General features: G+C 47.7%; 2 protein-coding genes across 2 annotated transcripts; one reads left to right on the forward strand and one right to left on the reverse strand.

Annotated features, from left to right (window-relative positions):
• Positions 1-1,417: 1,417 nt before the first annotated feature.
• LOC6541154 (protein sine oculis) lies at positions 1,418-16,299 on the reverse strand. The gene is made up of 7 exons (XM_001970599.3): positions 15,733-16,299; positions 11,231-11,711; positions 10,909-11,119; positions 10,677-10,804; positions 9,964-10,068; positions 9,720-9,775; positions 1,418-2,566 (listed from the first exon to the last, which is right to left on the reverse strand). Exons 2-7 carry the CDS (start codon positions 11,582-11,584, stop codon positions 2,152-2,154), a joined length of 1,269 nt encoding a protein of 422 aa, XP_001970635.1. The 5' UTR covers positions 11,585-11,711; positions 15,733-16,299; the 3' UTR covers positions 1,418-2,151.
• Positions 7,426-8,153, forward strand: LOC6542734. The gene is made up of 2 exons (XM_001970600.3): positions 7,426-7,544; positions 7,600-8,153. Exons 1-2 carry the CDS (start codon positions 7,503-7,505, stop codon positions 8,002-8,004), a joined length of 447 nt encoding a protein of 148 aa, XP_001970636.1. The 5' UTR covers positions 7,426-7,502; the 3' UTR covers positions 8,005-8,153.
• Positions 16,300-17,664: the final 1,365 nt, after the last annotated feature.

The raw sequence follows: 17,664 nt of genomic DNA on the forward strand, positions 1-17,664 counted from the left end.
TTAAGCCAATTCTAATCATATTTTATACGCAATTGATTTTTCGGTTAATTTATTAAAACTCTGATCACGCGCTATTGTTTAAGGATCAACCCTGGGTTCAAGCAAATATGTATATTACGTTTTTCTTAAATTAAAAGCACGAGTTCGGACGGAAGTTAAAAACTTAAATTTGCTAGAAGCACTTCTTAGTCCGTTCATCTGCTAGGTTTACCAATCCGTCGTGGTCATTGAATCTGTGAAAAGGGCATTGACAGCACAGGATTAGGAAATATTAATGGGAGAACAAAAACACACATTTGTGGTTGGCATATTGTCCATTGAAGGCGTTTCGCAGATTTTCTTTGAGCGAAGAATTTGAGTGCATTTGTGTTTTAAAACCGTTCAGGATGAATGCCCTTTGAATTTGGATGTTCTTAGAAAAAGAGCGCATATTATTTCCACATGTCAAGCCAAATAATCTCGAATTAAATGTGGAAATTACCATGCCCTCATTAAACTCAGATGGGCACAAGAAGCAACACTTTAGAGTCGTTAATTAAATTATCGGCAAAAAGCCGCCGCCGGATAAAAGAAGTCAAAATATTTTGTAACCAGAGACGTGCCATCAATCTCGACCAGACACGTGTGCGACGTCCTCCTCCGCCTGGCAACCCCAGAATCCGCACGATAATGGGGGTGGTGACGTCTGCGGAGTGTAACTACAGTATCAATAAACAAATCAAAGAGCAGCCGTCCTCCACCAGCGAGCAAGCCAGCCAGCCAGCCAGCCAGTCAGACAGCATCCACCCCTTGGGGCAGCCTTGCGCATTCTCCGGTGTTGCCAGGCACCGCCCCGTTGCCAAGAGTTCCTCGATCCTGGCCACCGAAGCACTCATTACTCGGGGCGCGACACGGCGCGCCTAAGCCCAGAATACCGAATCCTCGGAAGGGGAAGGACGCGTGTGGGCCGCCGGACGGGGAGGAACGCACGCGCCGACGCCGTCCATTAGACATGGCCATTAGCACCGGCAGGCTTACCTGTCGTCGCGGATTACCGCTGCTATCCTGCAGTCCACCCAACCCACGACCGCGAGAGGCGAGTCCAGCCTCGCATTGTTGTGGTCAGCCAGTGCTAATGGGCCCGCAGACGTTGTCCTTGTCGGCAATTCTGCAGGTACTGATCGCGAGGATGGCGTGGGAAAATCTAGCTCAAGCACGCCCCTGTGCTTTCGGGAAAGATACATTGCATGAATGGTCCCAGAAACACTGGCAATTCAATGAGGGGATTGCCAGCGTCCACTTCAATGCTAAAAATGGTCAATCTGGTCATTTAGTATGGTTTTTCAGGCTGATTTTGAAACACTAATATTGTACAATTTATCAGTTGAGCTCCTCAAGTGACAAGCATATCGAAATAATGACGTCGGCGAGGGCAAGTGCATTTGAAAATAATTTAATAGAATTTATTTTTAACAAAAATAAAATACTAGGGGTACAATTAAAAGTGTATAATTTATGCATGTACGTAGGTATACTCGTATATATAATTTTTGCACGTTTCGATTTGATTTGCATTTCGGTTGGCCTCCCAACCGCACTAAAACTAAAGCCTAGCTATTTACACAGATCGATGCAGTAGTCATAGTTCAAAGTGTTTGCTCCTGGAGTCTGTCCAGGAGATTGTGCTGCAGCTCCAATTCTATATCTCTCTATATCTGGCTGCGGAAATGCCAAGTTATCCGGAAAGTGTGGGGCTATGGTTGCATATCGGTAATTGGCCAAAATACTGTCATGTCTGATACCGCGGTTCCTCTAGGCCACTTTAAGCCAAGATGCCAATTGCCACTGTGGTTTGATATGGTTACCCGACGAATGTCGAATGTAGTTCCCAATCGGGTCGTCACTGGAACTCCCTTGCAAAGCCTTTGGAAGCTGAATATCGAGTCATGACAGCCTTTCAGCCATCGGGCGATATGTTTAGGTTGTGCTGCTATGCTGGAGGAGTCCGGCCATATTGCTAGGTTGCCATCCTCAGAAGTAGAAGCTCTCACACTGCTGCTGCTGCTGGTGGCGTTGTCGCTGCTGCAAGGCGATGTTGCTGCTGCTGTTGCCGCTGACTGCGCCGCTGACCCCGCCACTGCCACCGGCGGCAGCGGCCGCCTCCAACTAGAATCATAAGTGCTGGTACTCGCCCATGTCGTACATGGCGGTCATGGGCATGGCGCCCATCACGCTGTGCAGGTGCGAGTAGGCCACGGCGGCGGTCAGGGGCGGCATTTGCATCTGGGCAGCGGTCGCCGCACTCACGCCCCCTCCACCGCCGCCGCCGCCACCGCCGCCCCCGCTGCTGCTTTTGCTGGCGACACTGGAGATGTTGCTGGCGGGATGTGGCTGGTGCGGATTGTGCTGCAGGCCCTGCTCGGCGGCGACGTGCTGCAGATGCTGCTGGTGCAGGCCGCTGTTGTTGCCGCTGCTGTTGCCGGGCGAGTGCTGCTGCTGCTGCTGCTGCGCGCTCTGGCTGGGCAACATGCTGCCCTCCATCTCGGAGTCGCTGGAGGAGTCGAGGTGCTGCTTGTCCGTGGAGCCGCTGCAATGGAGACGCAAAGGTTGGCTGGTTAGCGGAAGCTTTCAAAATCAAGTGATTGGTTTAGTGAGACCCCAAACCTTCAATGAACTTGCATATCACAAATAGTAGTAATTTATTACAATCCGTTTCAGGCCTTATCTGTACTCTATATCCAAGTGAAACTGGCTTTTAACCCTCTGCTTCGCCCGCTGGAAACGTGACCCGTGGCATATGGTTTTTGGATGTCAGCATCGCTTGCGCTAAAATGTGTCAATTGCTGCAACTAATTTAGGGCTGTCAACACACCCACGCACTGCAGTGCATAATTTATTTATAAACAAATGACAAATGACAAACGACAGGGGCACAGCCGCTGCAATTGAAACGAATTCCGGAAGGAAATCGTCTGCCGCTCGCGTTTCTATAAATGGTATCATGTTCGCTGCTGAGGTGTCGCCTCAGGGAATCCGAACGAGATGGCTGCCCGGAGGAAGGGGGACAGCATGCACTCCCCGGGGCATTCGGATATGAAGCATCTGATTTCAGTCCACTTTCCAGGGGTGGGGTTCAAGTGGGTGCGAGTGCTGCACAGCCCCTTTCCATCTTAAGTGGCTGACTTTTATTGTTTGTGGCTGATTCTGTAAATGGCATTCGCCCTGCCCCCGGGAGTGGAGTCACCCAGTAATGGCTAATGCCCGGCCATCTCCAGAACGAAACTCGAGCAAATGCCAGTCCCCCTCTCCGCCGGCAATCATCGGCAAGTGTTAATCTTGTCGCCAATTGCATGGCCGAGCACAATCAGTAATCGGTTATCAGCAGCCGCATCGCGGAACCAGTTTGCGAAGAAATTGATGACAGCCACGGGCAACATCAACAAACAACATGGGAGCACCACCAGCACTGGGCCCACCAAAGTCTGGATACCCTTTGGACATGGAAGGCAGTCTCTGAATCACTGCACAACTGAATGGCATGTACTACTATGTCTTGAAATATTTGATGGGATACTTGGTAACCCATTTTCCATATGGTGTCATAATTTAGACTTGGGCTTAAATGCAATTCAAGGAAAAGGAGTCACTTAAGCAGCAGCAAATTAAATTAAGGGGATTATCGACAAATGCATTTGGCCAGCGAAGCAAACCCCATCGAGGGTATTGAAAGGGTATGGAAAGGGGAAACATTTAAGCGCACACTCGACAAATTTGCGATCTGGCGCGATGGGACAGAGACGGAGGGCAGGACCGATCTGCTGCCCGGCTGATGCACCTCCCAGCTATTTGCTGACTCCACTTCCCAGCTGCCGCGGATTCCGATTCCTGATTTCTGATTTCTGATTCCCCATTCCCGATGCGCGATGCGCGATCCGCGATCCTCCATTCCGAGCGGGGGAGGTGCTGTACAAGGAGGAGGAGGAGGAGGAGGAGCCCACATACGGCGCAGCTGTACGATATCGACAATCGTGTAATTGTAGATTGCATCCACCGAGTGGCAGCCACCAACGGCGATGGCATGCCATTACTTCTTGCCGCGTTTGCATGAACTTGAACTTGGTCCAGCGATCGGAGCCCCGGCGGAGGAGGACCATGTGACATTTGACGGACACTGCTCCCCACTTCCCCAATTTTCCGAAAACGAGTTCGCGCTGTGGACATTAAAGTAGCGCTCGTTCCGTTCCGTTCCGTGCCGTGCCGTTCCGTTCGAGGCGAAAATCGATGGCCTAAGCACAGCAAACATGAGGAATGGCCCATCCCAGAGCGAAAAGTGGGGAGCAAACAAAAGGCAGCAGCAGCATATAAACAATGATATCGAATTACCAGAGTTTCGTAGTTCTGCCCCCATCTCCCCCCGCCTCCGGCTCTGCAACACTTATTAACACATACAGGCGGACAGCGCCCACTCTTGTGGGCGTGCCCCATCCCACCCCGTCCCTGTCCACATTTCCAGTGATTGCATTATAAACACGAAAATGCCTCGGCTCGGTCCAGTTTGCTCTTCCTGGGCCCCGAACGGGAGCAGGGCGTCTCAAGGACAGTTCCCGGGCCAGCAGTGAGTGTCGCATGAAGTTTATAACAAAATGGAACAGCAGGTTTTGGTTCTCCGTCTCCGACTGCGTCTCCGTCTGCGTGTGTGGTCCCTTTGGATGAGGGGAAGGTTCTTGGGGCTTTTCTTTCCCGCACTTTGTGTCATTTCTTTTCTCTTTTTGGGGTCTGTGCCCAGTGAGGGGGAATTAATTTTTACTTGTTTGCCCAATTGATTTTTTGTAGCCGGGCTCTGCCTTAAGCAGATTCATTAGCTTGGTAATAATGCATGATCGGATTATGTTTAACTGGAATCGCTGGGATGGACCAGAAACGAGTTTGCCACGTGAGTGAGTTGATCGGTCTATAGAGGCATTTAGCATTTTGGCAAGACATCTTTGGTATTGATCTCATGTAAATTGATTTGGGAAATAATAGAACTGAGAATGGTCGAATGACATAATCCCAAGACTTTCACACGAACGAGTGGAAAGGACTGTGGATTCCCAGGAATTCCGTTGCTAATAAAAATTATAAGCCAATAAATCCCTAAAAAAACAAACAAGAGGCGCAGGCCCTGGAAGATCGCTGAGATCGCTGGGATCGGAGAGATCGGGATTTAGGGAGATATGGGCAGGTCGGGAGATCGGGAGGACCGGCGGAGCTAAGGAACAGGTTGAGTTATCGCATTGCGCGATCGGTACACAAATCTCGGGACGTGTGCTCAGCAGGACACCCAACTAAACGGGCAACGGCGATCCATAAGTGGAATCTGAAAAGGTGTTGATCATAAATTATCATTTAATTTACGCATGTGTGTGGCTGTTGTTAATGTTCGTGGCGACCCTCTGACACTCAAAACGCTCGGGAGGATGGGGGCCAGGAACGAGCCAGGCGGACTGAGTCCAGCGCACCTCAGCTGGGGCTTGGGGTTCTCCTCCGCGTCTAGCCGTCGTCTGGCTGGTTATTGTTGGGCATTGTCTACAACTATGTAAGATGCCAAAGATTAACCCAAAGTCCGAGTTCGGCGCTGTCATCGTTATAAGATATTTTATTATCGCTCAGCCGAAGATCCCGAAACTCGAAGGTGGAAAGTACGTAGAATGTGTGGCGTGTGGAGCGTTTTATGCTGGCCGCAGATTGTTTTGACAGTTTCTTATAATTTTGTGGCCTTTTAATTGCCCAGCCCGAGGCAAATCGTATGGTTCCCGAGGAGAGGTAATCGCGTCCCCAGGCCCCCGCTGGGCAGCCCAACTTTTATGTAATCCCCAGTCTTTTCAGCACTTTGTGGCTTAGGGACTTCGTGGGAGTACCTCTGGTACTCTGGGAAGCCCCAGAAAGCAATTGCTGAGCTCAAGTCGAAGGAACAGCTCAGCTCAGCAACATTCGTGGGATTTTCAACTATTCTAACTAAGCCGCTTAATAAAGCAGAGATTAAAAAAGATGTGACACAGAAATAGCTAAATTTTTCCTTTCATTGTGAATTACACCTTGGCAATGCTAATTTCATTTCCACCAGCTTTCAATAAGGAAAATATCCAATCATGCTTTTGGAGTAATGTAATAATGCAGCCTGCCCAGCTCCTCCTTTTGGGGAGCCTTCATACTTCTGGCTTGCCCCAGATGAGATCTAATTATTGTCAAGAGAGTGTACACTTGACACCCACTCCCGGAAAAGCGCGCTGAGCGGTTGTCAGTGCGGATGGCAAGCGCCTCCGGGCGATTCCGTACCACCAGCCGGTCCATCATCACCAACAACATCATTATCAACGCCATCGGAGCACGGATCGGATGGGGAGGGAGCGGGAATGGGACGGCGGCGGGATTGGGAACGGGAACCGAGCTGGGGAACTGAGCACAAACACAAAGACGTCGGCGCGGAGACGGGAAGACGGGAAGACGGGAAGAGCAGAGACCCTCCGACGGGCAAAAGCGCAAAATACATAATAATAAAAACAGAATGTACAATAAAACGAATAAAAATGAATAACGTGCTGGCGGGGATTGGAGCGAGGGGCAGGCGGCGGGGTTGTCAGGGCGAACGAATAAAGAACACACGCACATTTTGTGGTAACCCGATACCCTGGCCAGCTACCCTCCAGCCAACCGTGGCATTCGACGAACGCAAAATGATGACGATGTCTGGGGGAGATGCGGATTCGGTGGGCAGGGGCAGGGGCAGAGGCAGGGGAGTGGGATGGACTTGGGACTGGAACTGGAAGTGGAACTCGGACTGGGTCGCCTCGGTGGTGAGTGCACACATACATAGTTGAGGAGCAGGGAAGGGGAACCTCGTCTGGAACTGGGACTGTGTGCAAGAGAGGGAAGAACGCTCGAGGTACTGAATTCCCGGAGAAATGGCCCATAATGCCAGGCAGATCAATCAAATCCAACTGAAATGGCCTCCGAGTTCCTTTCTCATAATGGGGATTCCTTGAAGCAGCAAAAGAGCATCTTTGTGCCTGGCTAGATATTAAAGCAAATATCGGCTAAGGATCGCTGTTCTGCTGGGCTCTTTGGGAATAGGATGATATCCTTCACTCCTGAGTATTTTGATGGAACTAGCTTGGTTGATATTGGATTTTATTAAATATTTATAAGTTGAAACGGAATACTTATTGATGGACACGCATTTAAACATTTAAACATTCGTAAAAGAGTACATTTCCAAGTATTTGGCTTTGCTACCTTTCAGATATCCAAGATTGGTGCAACCTAAAGTCCAGCATGTTATTGTAAAAGTGGTTTGATAGGAAAATATCCGATTACGGCTAGATTGTTTGGGCTAGTTCCTCAAAACTTTTCGCCCAACTTCGCATTAAACAATGCGACGGAAACCCGATATAGTAATTGGCCGGATTTTCGAGCTCTCAGTGAGCAGTGACTTTCAACTCAATTCAAAATTTACAAAATTTACAAAATTCTCGGTACGAAATATGCACAAGACCTGGAACAAGGCGTTCCACAAGCGCAAACTGGTAAGCTCGGAGCGTTGTACTGAATGAGCAGCGGAAACCAACCCAATCCTTTCAGTGGAGGACCGCATCCAAGCCCGGGAAGCTGGTGTACTACATGCAGCCGCTGGTCGAGCACTTGTTCGACACCTGGATGCAACCACTGCCCTTCCCGACGCTGCTGAAGTTCCTCTACAGCTGCCTTCTGATCTTCTTCATAATGCTCCCGATGCTGTACCCACTGCTCGTCCTGCTCTCCTACTACGGCTTGTTCCAGTACGCGGCGCAGGAGCACTTCGGACTGGAGACGCCCGAGAACTGGGACCTCCTGGGCGCCACCACCAAGCTGTGGCGCTTCGAGGTGACCAACAGGAAGTACCTCCTGTTCGTGACCATGTACATCGATAGGTATCGCGTCGTCTTAACCGCCATATCTTCGACAGTCGACTATATGCGCGTGGCTCTGTACTTCGTCTTCAGCTGAGCCAGGAGCAAGCATTTTTCGATCCCTGTTTGGTTTAGTGGCTTAGTCCTTGGAGCAGCTAATTTTGTGGTCAGCATTTAGAAGGAGCTGTTTCAGAAGCAAATGCTCTCTCTCTCAATGAACTTATCCAATTAAAAGTTGGCCCTTGACCCTTGTGTGCATTTCTGAAACTGATTCGACAAAGTGCATGCCTGTGGATATAGGATGGATCGTTCCATCTACCTAGGCTTTGAGCAATCTGTCCTCCATTCTCTTCTGGCCCTGCGAAGGTAGTGCCTATTCAAACAATAACCACTTTGGCAGTTGCTGGGCCGTTCAAAGTGCCGCTTTAGATTCGGATTTGGCGCCGTTGTGGTTTGCTGGCTGCCACAAAGCTGCATGGAACATAGATACACACCCTCATGCAAAAGTAAAAAACAGAAAACGAAGAGTGCAGAGGAGAGGAGGAAAACAATATGAAAAAGTTAAAGTAGCAGCACACTGAGTTGCTCATCGAGGCAACAGCCATAAACATATATCAGGTTACCTCCAGGAGGAGCAGGAGGTAGCTACGCAGTCTATAGTGCGGCAAACTATCGCAGAGAGCGGACGTGTACGTGTACGTGTATCTGTATCTGTGAGATACTTTTGACGACCGGCCGTGTTTGGGTGCATGGGGGAGTTTGGGTGTGTTGGTGTGCCTTGCGGTTGCCACGGCATCCACTTTATAATATTTTTGCATTATCTCTGCTTTTTATTTTTCATTTCCATTTTTATTACGACAATTTCTCGCTTTTCGCCTGCCGTTCGTGCGGCGAAACTCGGCGTAAGTGATATACCATTTAGCATAATGGAACTATCCTGGCGAAAGTTTGGGACTTCTGCCAATTTGACCCGGCTAATGGTGGCGCCACCCAACTGGAATGGCTAGAAGGGAGGACCGTCCTTTTCACTCTCTTGGCTGTTTGCTCTTCACATGACTTCCAGCCGGATCGCAGGACAAACAAAAGGATGCTCGTCGGCCAAAGGATGTTTAATATTTGAGAAACCAACTCCTATCGGTCGAGGATCTACGCCATCCCTCTGCCTCTGGAAGCATCCGAAAGGAGTGGCTCAACTGCTCGAAACTATTTGCTTAAGCGGAAATGCAGATGTTCAGGAAAATTGGGCGGCGGAAGGGAAGTGAAAGGACCGGGGATTTTAATTAGTGACGAGGCCTGCGAGACATATGCCGCAGATATGCGCGTACCGAAAGCAAACATCAACAAATCAAATAAAAATAAAAATACAAATAAAATAAATATATAGGATCATTTTGGAATCTGGAACAACATGTTAATGACTTTGTCAGCGACTCTTGCTTTCCCTCCGCCTTTTACCACTTCGTGTGCCAGTTGCGTGTTGTCCTTGGCACTAATTAGCCAGCCCCCCATTGACACCCCAACCCCAAGCCGCCCACTCGGCGACCTTGAAAGTAAATGCCGTCAGCTTTTGTAATTGAAATTTTAAATGCAAATTATTATATTATTTTTTGCACGCGTTGACACTTGTCAGATGTATCGCAACTAAAGCATAAATACTCGTATAAGTCCCCATTATACGTACGCCGCTGATATAAGCAATCTGGATATATCTATGATTGGAATACACCCAAAAATATCTCAGTTGCCCAGTGAATCAGACGGCAATCAGCTTAGATCTATGGTAATTAGTGCTTAGTGCTTAGTGCAACTCACTCTTTATGTTCGGCAGCTCTATCTCTTTGTCGTCGGTTCTTGAACCAATTGGAAACCTGTAAAAGCACAGAAATAGCTTAGATACATTTGTAAACACTCGCAGTTCGGCCCCATGATTAATGGGCTGCAATTAACATGTGGAAGACAGCATATGCGAGGAATTTCAATTGAAATTTGTCAAAAGATGCGTTTGACATTTATATTTGCATCTCTGTTCTTGGCATCGCCATCGACATCGACTCACCTGCGTGGTGGTCAGTCCTGTGGCCTCGGCCAGATCGCGTTTCTCCCGCGGCGACGGATACGGGTTGTGCGAGTACCAGTCCCTCAGTACCGAGCGGGATTTCTCCTGCGGATGGAATTTCGTAATTTTAAGTCACACGCTTGCAAAATGCAAATGCAAGAATGCAGTAATGTCAAGTATATCAATTTGCTCTGTAACTAATTTGTTAAAAGTTACATAGCATTAACAGCATTCGATTGATTATATATATCTGTATCTAATACAAGCATATATAAGAACGGACCAACTTAGCTCCAAAATCATTCCAAGCAACATGTATTTTGGGGATTTTTTCTAAATGAATACAAAGCCTCTAGAAGAGGACAATTTGGAATAGTGGATATTTTTCACAGCGAGCGGTAAGCAACAGGGTATTCCCTTCGCCACTCAAATGTATCCTTCCTTCGTTCCTTACGAGTATATCTATAAATTGGATGATTCGCGGGGCGTATCTAGGACTCAGCCCACATTTGCACAATCTACTTGAGGCAACTGAAGGCCTGCCGGAGAGCAAACAAAGCGAATCCCGTCCAGGATGTGCCTCCGATAAGCCCGAGAGGCGTTACCCCAGCGGAATCATGCAATCAGACAGGCGAGCGGGCAGTTGTACGATTTCCGCGCTTGCCACAATTAAAATGGAAAGCGGCCAGGACGACTTGGACCTGGGAACTCACCTTAAAACAGTAGCTCGTCTCCTCGCCATCCCAGATGGTGCGGGGCAGTGGAAATTTACGGCGAACACGATATTTGCCAACAGCACCCAAGGGTCTTCCGCGCAGTTTTTCGGCTTCCACATAATGCGCTACAGTCGTGGAGAAGGAAGGGAAGTCAGTTTGGTTGCGTTTCTGGCCCCAAACATTTGGGGTTGGGGTTGGGGTTGGGCAGCGGAGCGGGTTGGAGGCTCACCTTTCAACCACAGGGCCTGGAGCTTGGCGTGATTCTGGGCCGAGAAGTGGTGATGCTCGAGCAGGCGGTACAGCTCCTTGTACTGTCCCCGGTGGAATGCGACGACCGCCTTGGCCTTCAGCACGGACTCGTTCAGCTGCAGCTTATCACATTGTGGCAGCGACCAGAGGAAGCGGCCCAGTCTTTCGATGTTGCCCGCCTGCTGCAGAACCTGTGGATGTCCGGGGTAAGTATTTGGTATAATGTGTGTTGGAGATATTTCACTAAAACTCTATTATTCACTGAAGCTGACATGCCCGCCTGACCATTGCTACTGGCTTACCTCGCAGACACAGGCCACCTGCTCCTGGGTGAAGCCGAAGCTGGGCAGGTTCTCCCGGCCGCCGGAGCCTCCGCCTCCGCCACTGACCACTCCGCCTCCGCCGCCGCCACCGTTGCTGCCGCTGTTCAGGTGGAGGCCACCGCCTGCTCCGCCGCCGTTGTGCGCCATGATGTCGAGGGTGCTGCTGCTGTTGTTGTTGTTGCTGGTGCTGCTGTTATTGTTGTTGTTGTTGTGCAGAACCACCGATCCGCTGAGACCCGTGGGACTATAAGGAGGCGTGTGGCGGGCAGTGAGAACGGCAGCCGCATTGGCCGCCGCCAAGTCGTAGAAATCTGTGGCGGGATGCTGTAACATTTTCTGCGGGAGTCGGGTGCCTGGCTGGATGGTGGGCTTGATTGCAAGGACACCGCTAGAAGCTACAGGAGCTGGCGAATTGTGTAACCTAAACTAGTAGTTGCTTGATTCTTTGGTGCTTTGAGCGCTGCAATGATAAAAGCAATAGGTTTAGGTTTGCGTATTGCGAATACATTTCAGAACTTCAGAAATCATACATCATACAACATATATGAATATATATATAGGCATAGGAATCAACTATACACACAAATGTATAGATAATCTCTTTAGTGCTTAAGATCAAATCGCTAATTGCAACACCCAATTCTTGAGGAAACTTACGCCACGCAGCGAAGTAATTAGCCCTCTAGTTTTCATCTTTTTATTACCCCTCTCGATTAATAATTAAACAGCTATCTAATTGAGACACATAAAGCTGTGAAAATTACCATTCGAGCAAATGCCAAGCAAAACAAGCGCGTCTGCATGGGCTTTCCATATTCATGGGCAGTTGGGGATCAGAAATCCAAATCCAAATCCAAATCCAAATCGAAATCCAAATCGAAATCAAAACAGTACAGAACCTCGATCCGACCCCATGTTGTCAAACATGATTAACCGAGTCCGGGGCAATTATTAATGCGGCATGTTCGATGTTTGATTATCGGAAATATGGCTGGCCATAGCCATCGGGGAGCTCCTAACCTGTCCGCACCCGACCAAGAGATCTCTTACGAAAATAAACTCTTTACACAATATAGTACGTGTGCGAGTATATGGGGCGCATGGTGTTTCGGTATTCCTCCGATTTCACATTTCACATTTCACATTTCCCATTTCACATTTCTGTATTCGGTTCTAAGAATATTTCTAAAATTACCAAGCGGCGGCGACGACGACTGCCCGCTGCCAACGCGAGGGAGTGAGCGAGAGGCCCAAACGCATCCCCCAGATAGAATAACGCGCCGCACTTTACAGACGATGTTTTCATATTTCAAAACAATGCAATCGATCTGTCCGGATTTAGATATCGCCACGGATACCTCTCTATCTGGCCCCCGAAGCTAAGGCTAAAGCCAAAGCTAAACCCCCCGATCGGCTATATGCACACAGACGCTAGTGTATCGGTATCGAGTCGAGATATTCTTGGATCTGCTTTCGGTTTCAGTTCTCGTGTGTGCCGGGCAGATTATATAGGAGTGTACGTATACAAAACAAGAAATAAGAACATAGAGATTCGTTCTGGCTGCCGCTGTAACGAAAATACCAACGCCAAGTTGGCTGCTCTTGAGTCATCGGCCTAGGCCAGATCCCCCGCAGCCGCCTCTCCGAAGATTTCCATCGATTCGATTTCTTCGGCTCGCCGGGATTCTTCTTTCTCTGCTGCTTGTATTTTCGTTGGCCTGCTTCATGTTTGACGCAAGTAAACAAGCAAAATTCGAACGTGAAACGCAATACGCGATAAATTTTCAATCTGTTTTGGCCAGCAGGCCAGCACCCAGCAATCCAGCACAAGTGGCTAATTCTCGATGGACACAATGCATCGGACATAATAGACGCGATTTACGCCCCATCCGATCGGATTCTCAGCTCTTCAGCCACATTGGAGCACTGCTTGGGTGCTGGCATACCAAGGTTTATGGCCCTATACCGTTGCACGATCCCAAATCGAAGTCCCTGCCCCACAACGAAGAACACCAGCAGCTACGACAGCAGCGGCCTCGAGAGATATTCTATCTGATATCGGGCTGTATCTTTTGGCTGCCTCTTCAGTTCGCCTTGTGGGAGATCTCTTATCGCGCGCCTGTAGCTGCCTGACTTTTGTGGCATTCGAATAAAATTCACTTAATTTATTTTACAAATTCTGTAATTTATTTCCAGAGGTGCTTTATCTATTGGTTGCTGTTTCTGTTTCTGTTTCTGTGTCGTGTTTGCCCTCCATTCCCCCGGGCTTCCCCCGACTTTTATAAGATTTTAATTTGGGTGTCGCCGTGCAAGCGGGGGAATCTCTGGAAATCCGAAAGCGGACACCTAACTCTCTTTTGGGTTGTTAATCAAATTGAATTGTTCGAGCTGCCGTGGCTGCAAGCGTTCGCCTAATTAGTTTGTAATCAAAGTCAGCTTACGATAGGCTTGTTGATGGATTGCATTCACTCCGAAGGGCAGTTCCGTACGCTTTCCGAGTCAGTGCGCTCCGGGAGCTCTGCAGGTGAAGTGTCCCCCAGTTCGAGGAGCCCCCAGCTCAACTTGGAGCATGGAATCCGAAAGCAGCGCGCCTGTTTCTGGCGGCTAACAGCGAAATCATCTGCTCCGGCGTCTGTGTTTATACATTGTAATCGAATGGGACTGGGATTGGGACTGCGACTGGGACTGGGAGTGGGAAGCAGTGTGCCAAGCAACCTGTTGTGGGCCAGCCCCCGTTCCGGGTAATTCGAACGTCTATCTGGCCGCTGGGCGGGATTAGTAAGCAGTGCTGCCACACGGCCGAGACAATCGCTATCCGCCAGATACTATTTTTAACATTTTCCGTTTAATTGCCGCGTGAGGGAGCTACGCACAAAGAAATCGAATAGAGCGCGGCGCAATGAATGAAATTTGTCAATTTAATGGGTTGCACACATGTGTCTCTGCCTCCGCAGGCGAATGTATCTGCATTTTGGCTGCTTTTCGCCCTGCTGCGCCGCATTTCCCAAACTTTGAATGAAACTGTAGTGCAATGGTCGAAAGTCCCGCCGGTGGGGAACTCGTACCCAAATTACGGCGGATTCTGCACGCCGGTGCGTAAAATGATCAAAGCTGCTGGGGCCAAACTTGCGTATCTGCATCTGTTTGCCCGAGTCTTGAATTTTGGCGAATGGAATGCGTAAATTTGTCAATTTGGCCACTTCCGAGATGGAGTCCACATGGCTGGTATCTTGATGATCCGAAATAGGCACCCAGAACCGTACGCAACATCTGCTCCCATCTCCGCACTCAATTAATCATTCCGCTTCTGACGACAAACACGCGCTGGCCAATTCGTTTAAACGCTTCTAGTCCCCCGAATATCGCAAATATTGTATTTGGCCGGACAAAAATCGGCCCACACCCACTCATCCTCGCACGAAGTGCAAAAGTTCTCGGCGCAACAGTCGCTGTAGTTCATAATTTCATAAATTTCTGGCGAAAATCGAAATGATAAAGCCAAATGGTTTCATAAACAAGCACTGAGTACCAAACTGGTGGAGCGTCTTTGAGATGAATGAATGACAACTGGAAACGGCTTTTCCTTCGGATCCAATCTATCTCATACTTTTCTCTTAATTAATAAATACATCTGAGGTGGTTGGGCCGTCGAATTGCCAACTTGGAAAGGGGAAAAGTGGCCAATCGAGAGGTGAATAAAACAACCGAATTTAGCTTTTGGTGTGTAAACAAGTTTCCTTTTCCAATTAATACAAAAAAAAAAAAATTCAATTTCCATTCTATTTCCTTCGATTCCATCAAAATTGGTTCTCAAGTGCCGCGAGTTGGTTTTCCCATGGCTTATGACCATTGGAATTCGCCAATGCCACGCCGAAAAAAGCGAAGTGCACTTTGGCTTTCAGCTCTCGCACTAAAATTGCCAAAAGTTGTGAATCTATTGACTTCAATGATAGATTGATCCATTGGAAAGCGGACAGAGACACGTCTTGAAATTTATGGACTGCATTAAAGCATCTTTAAATTAATTTCTTAAAGTGAACGGCCAAGATATTGAACCTTACTCTGGGAATTGGGAAAACATTAAGCTTGGAAATTCAGAATTGCTTTATACCTTATGATTTTATTTATAGGTGATTAGCGATTTCTGGAAAATGCATATGTTTAGTATTTGATAATACTCAGTTCCCCTTTTTATTATTATTTAAATGAACTACTTATATTACTAATATATTTTTTAATTTGTAAATACTTTCTCGTTATTGATCAGACTAATCTTAAAGCAAACTATATTGACGCTGCTCTTTGAGCCCTAATAAGAAAGGTTTAATGATCTTAAAATACCCTACGTTTAAAAGGAATCGCCAATACAACATTTGTTTTTGTTAATCTGAAACATGATGTATGTATATTTTTCGCTATGTGCTTATTATCCACATTAACATTTGCCGTCGGCAGCCTGGAAATTGAATCTTGCTGCTCACCTGTATTTTGATTATTTATTGTTGATACGTATCCGAGTTTGTTAGTTTCTGTTTGCCCTTATTGTTTGGGCTTGTGCTTGGCAGCTTGCTTTCTGATTCGAACTGTGCTATATCCGCAGTGTTAGAGGTGGCCAAGAAGGCGTTGATTCTGGCCGTGCATTTTTGCCAAACTCAAATGCTTTAAATCGAAGCCATGTGCCGCTCACTCACGCACACACTCTTACTCGCGATCACACTGGGCACTAACACAAGCTTGCCGCCGAATATTGCTCATACGCACTGTGCGAACACGTGTTGCAAATTATTTTTCGAGATACTTTCGCTGTCCTGCGCGACTGGGACAAATTGCACCTGCAAATTGGAGGGCGAAGCTGCGACGAGAGCACTGAAGCGGTGCCAAAAAAAAATGGCCGCCCGCGGATTGATAGCTCAATTTTCCTCGCTTTTCTCTCGCTTCGTGTGCGTTTACTTGCCGCGCTACCTATTCGTATTCGTTCATTCAGCGACGGAATCTCGAAAACAACTGAGAACTCTCCGGTTCTCAAACCTCCTCGAACCGAAAACACCCGAGACAAAAGGCAGAAAATGGTTGGTGCCGCTGGCGGTGTGCGTGCGCCAGAGCGAGATGCCCGACTGGTCGTGCGAGTGTGTGAGTGAGCGCGCACCATGGGGGTGATGCGCACAGTGGGCCGGATCGACGCTTTGTGCGCCACTTTGCTAAAAAAACAGTGTCATTCCTACCACCTACCAAGCGAATAGGGTATCTTCCTCTAGTGACCTTTATAAAGTCACTTGGCACATAGAAATCATAAGATTGCAATCAATCGGATTACAGGCATTAGTGAAAACTCGCACTTTATTAGGAAAAGTTCCTAACTTCAAAACTTAAAAAATAATTTACAGTGGCAAACATATAAGTTAGGAATTATTAAGTAAATTAGGAAATTATTCATTTATTAAGAATTCGACAAATATTTTCATATATGTATATCAATTAATTAATTTTTTTATATATAACAATTAATATTGGTACATCTCAACAGTAGCATTATTTCATGAATTTGTCCCACTTTGCGATTTGACGACAGTTTGAGAGCCACTGTGTAAGGGGCAATGTGTGAGCGAGCGAGAGCGCGCGTAAACAGGTTGGCCGAAAGAACGCCCCCTAAGCTTACCTGTTCGCACACACACAGAGAGATACCCTCACTCACACCGGCGCACTGGAGCAACAACAGCTCGCTGATTGGTCAGCGGTTCGCCTGCCGGCGAAAAGTCATGCGCATTGGGCGCCATATTGAAAGGCGGAAATCGGAGGTGAACGCGACTGCATCGGTACTCCTCCCCAGGAACTCTTCATCCTGGCTAAAAGGATGCCCGTTGCAATAGCTGCCATCCTGTAATCCCAATCCCGTTTGCATTACTCACCGCAATTGTTCCTCGCATCTCTCGTATAATTGCAATTACTGGCCCTTTCTCTTCGAGAATTTCGCAGAAATTCCTCATGCCTTTAGGTTTAACTCAGCCTATTGGTATTTCCGAATTATTGCAGTTGTGTTGTATTATTTAATGATTCCGAATGAGATGAACCCATTTGGTAATTTAAGCCAACTAATTATGTTAATGATTTGCTGATAAAAAACAGGCGTGTTGCAATCCTTGCTTATGATATTTTGACTTAATATAATTTACATCATATCCTATGTTACTGACAGTCATGTATTTCCAAAATACTAGCCAAAGATAAAGACAACTGAACAATGTGCCATGAGGGGTTCAGAATCTCTTAGCAACTTTATCAATACAAAAGTTGGAAAATCATTTTCCAGAGTACTAAGCCCCTAGTTGCCAGCACACCGTTTAGAAAATCCCCGAGATTTTCGACACTTCTTTATTGAAAATGTGTCCCATTTATCGGTAGCTCGATCTCAGCGT

The sequence above is a fragment of the Drosophila erecta genome, unplaced genomic scaffold (genome assembly GCF_003286155.1).
Source record: "Drosophila erecta strain 14021-0224.00,06,07 unplaced genomic scaffold, DereRS2 tig00000055-arrow-pilon, whole genome shotgun sequence".
Classification (NCBI taxonomy): Eukaryota; Metazoa; Arthropoda; class Insecta; order Diptera; family Drosophilidae; genus Drosophila; species Drosophila erecta.

Bases quoted from the DNA above. Each gene is read 5' to 3' on its own strand.
- LOC6542734 (XM_001970600.3), top strand. From the start codon at position 7,503: ATGCACAAGACCTGGAACAAGGCGTTCCACAAGCGCAAACTG. The intron at 7,545-7,599 runs GTAAGCTCGGAG...CAATCCTTTCAG, and splicing joins CGTTCCACAAGCGCAAACTG to TGGAGGACCGCATCCAAGCC.
- LOC6541154 (XM_001970599.3), bottom strand. From the start codon at position 11,584: ATGTTACAGCATCCCGCCACAGATTTCTACGACTTGGCGGCGGCCAAT. The intron at 10,805-10,908 runs GTGAGCCTCCAA...CCACGACTGTAG, and splicing joins CCAGGCCCTGTGGTTGAAAG to CGCATTATGTGGAAGCCGAA. The intron at 2,567-9,719 runs GTGAGTTGCACT...TCTCCATTGCAG, and splicing joins AGAGCTGCCGAACATAAAGA to CGGCTCCACGGACAAGCAGC.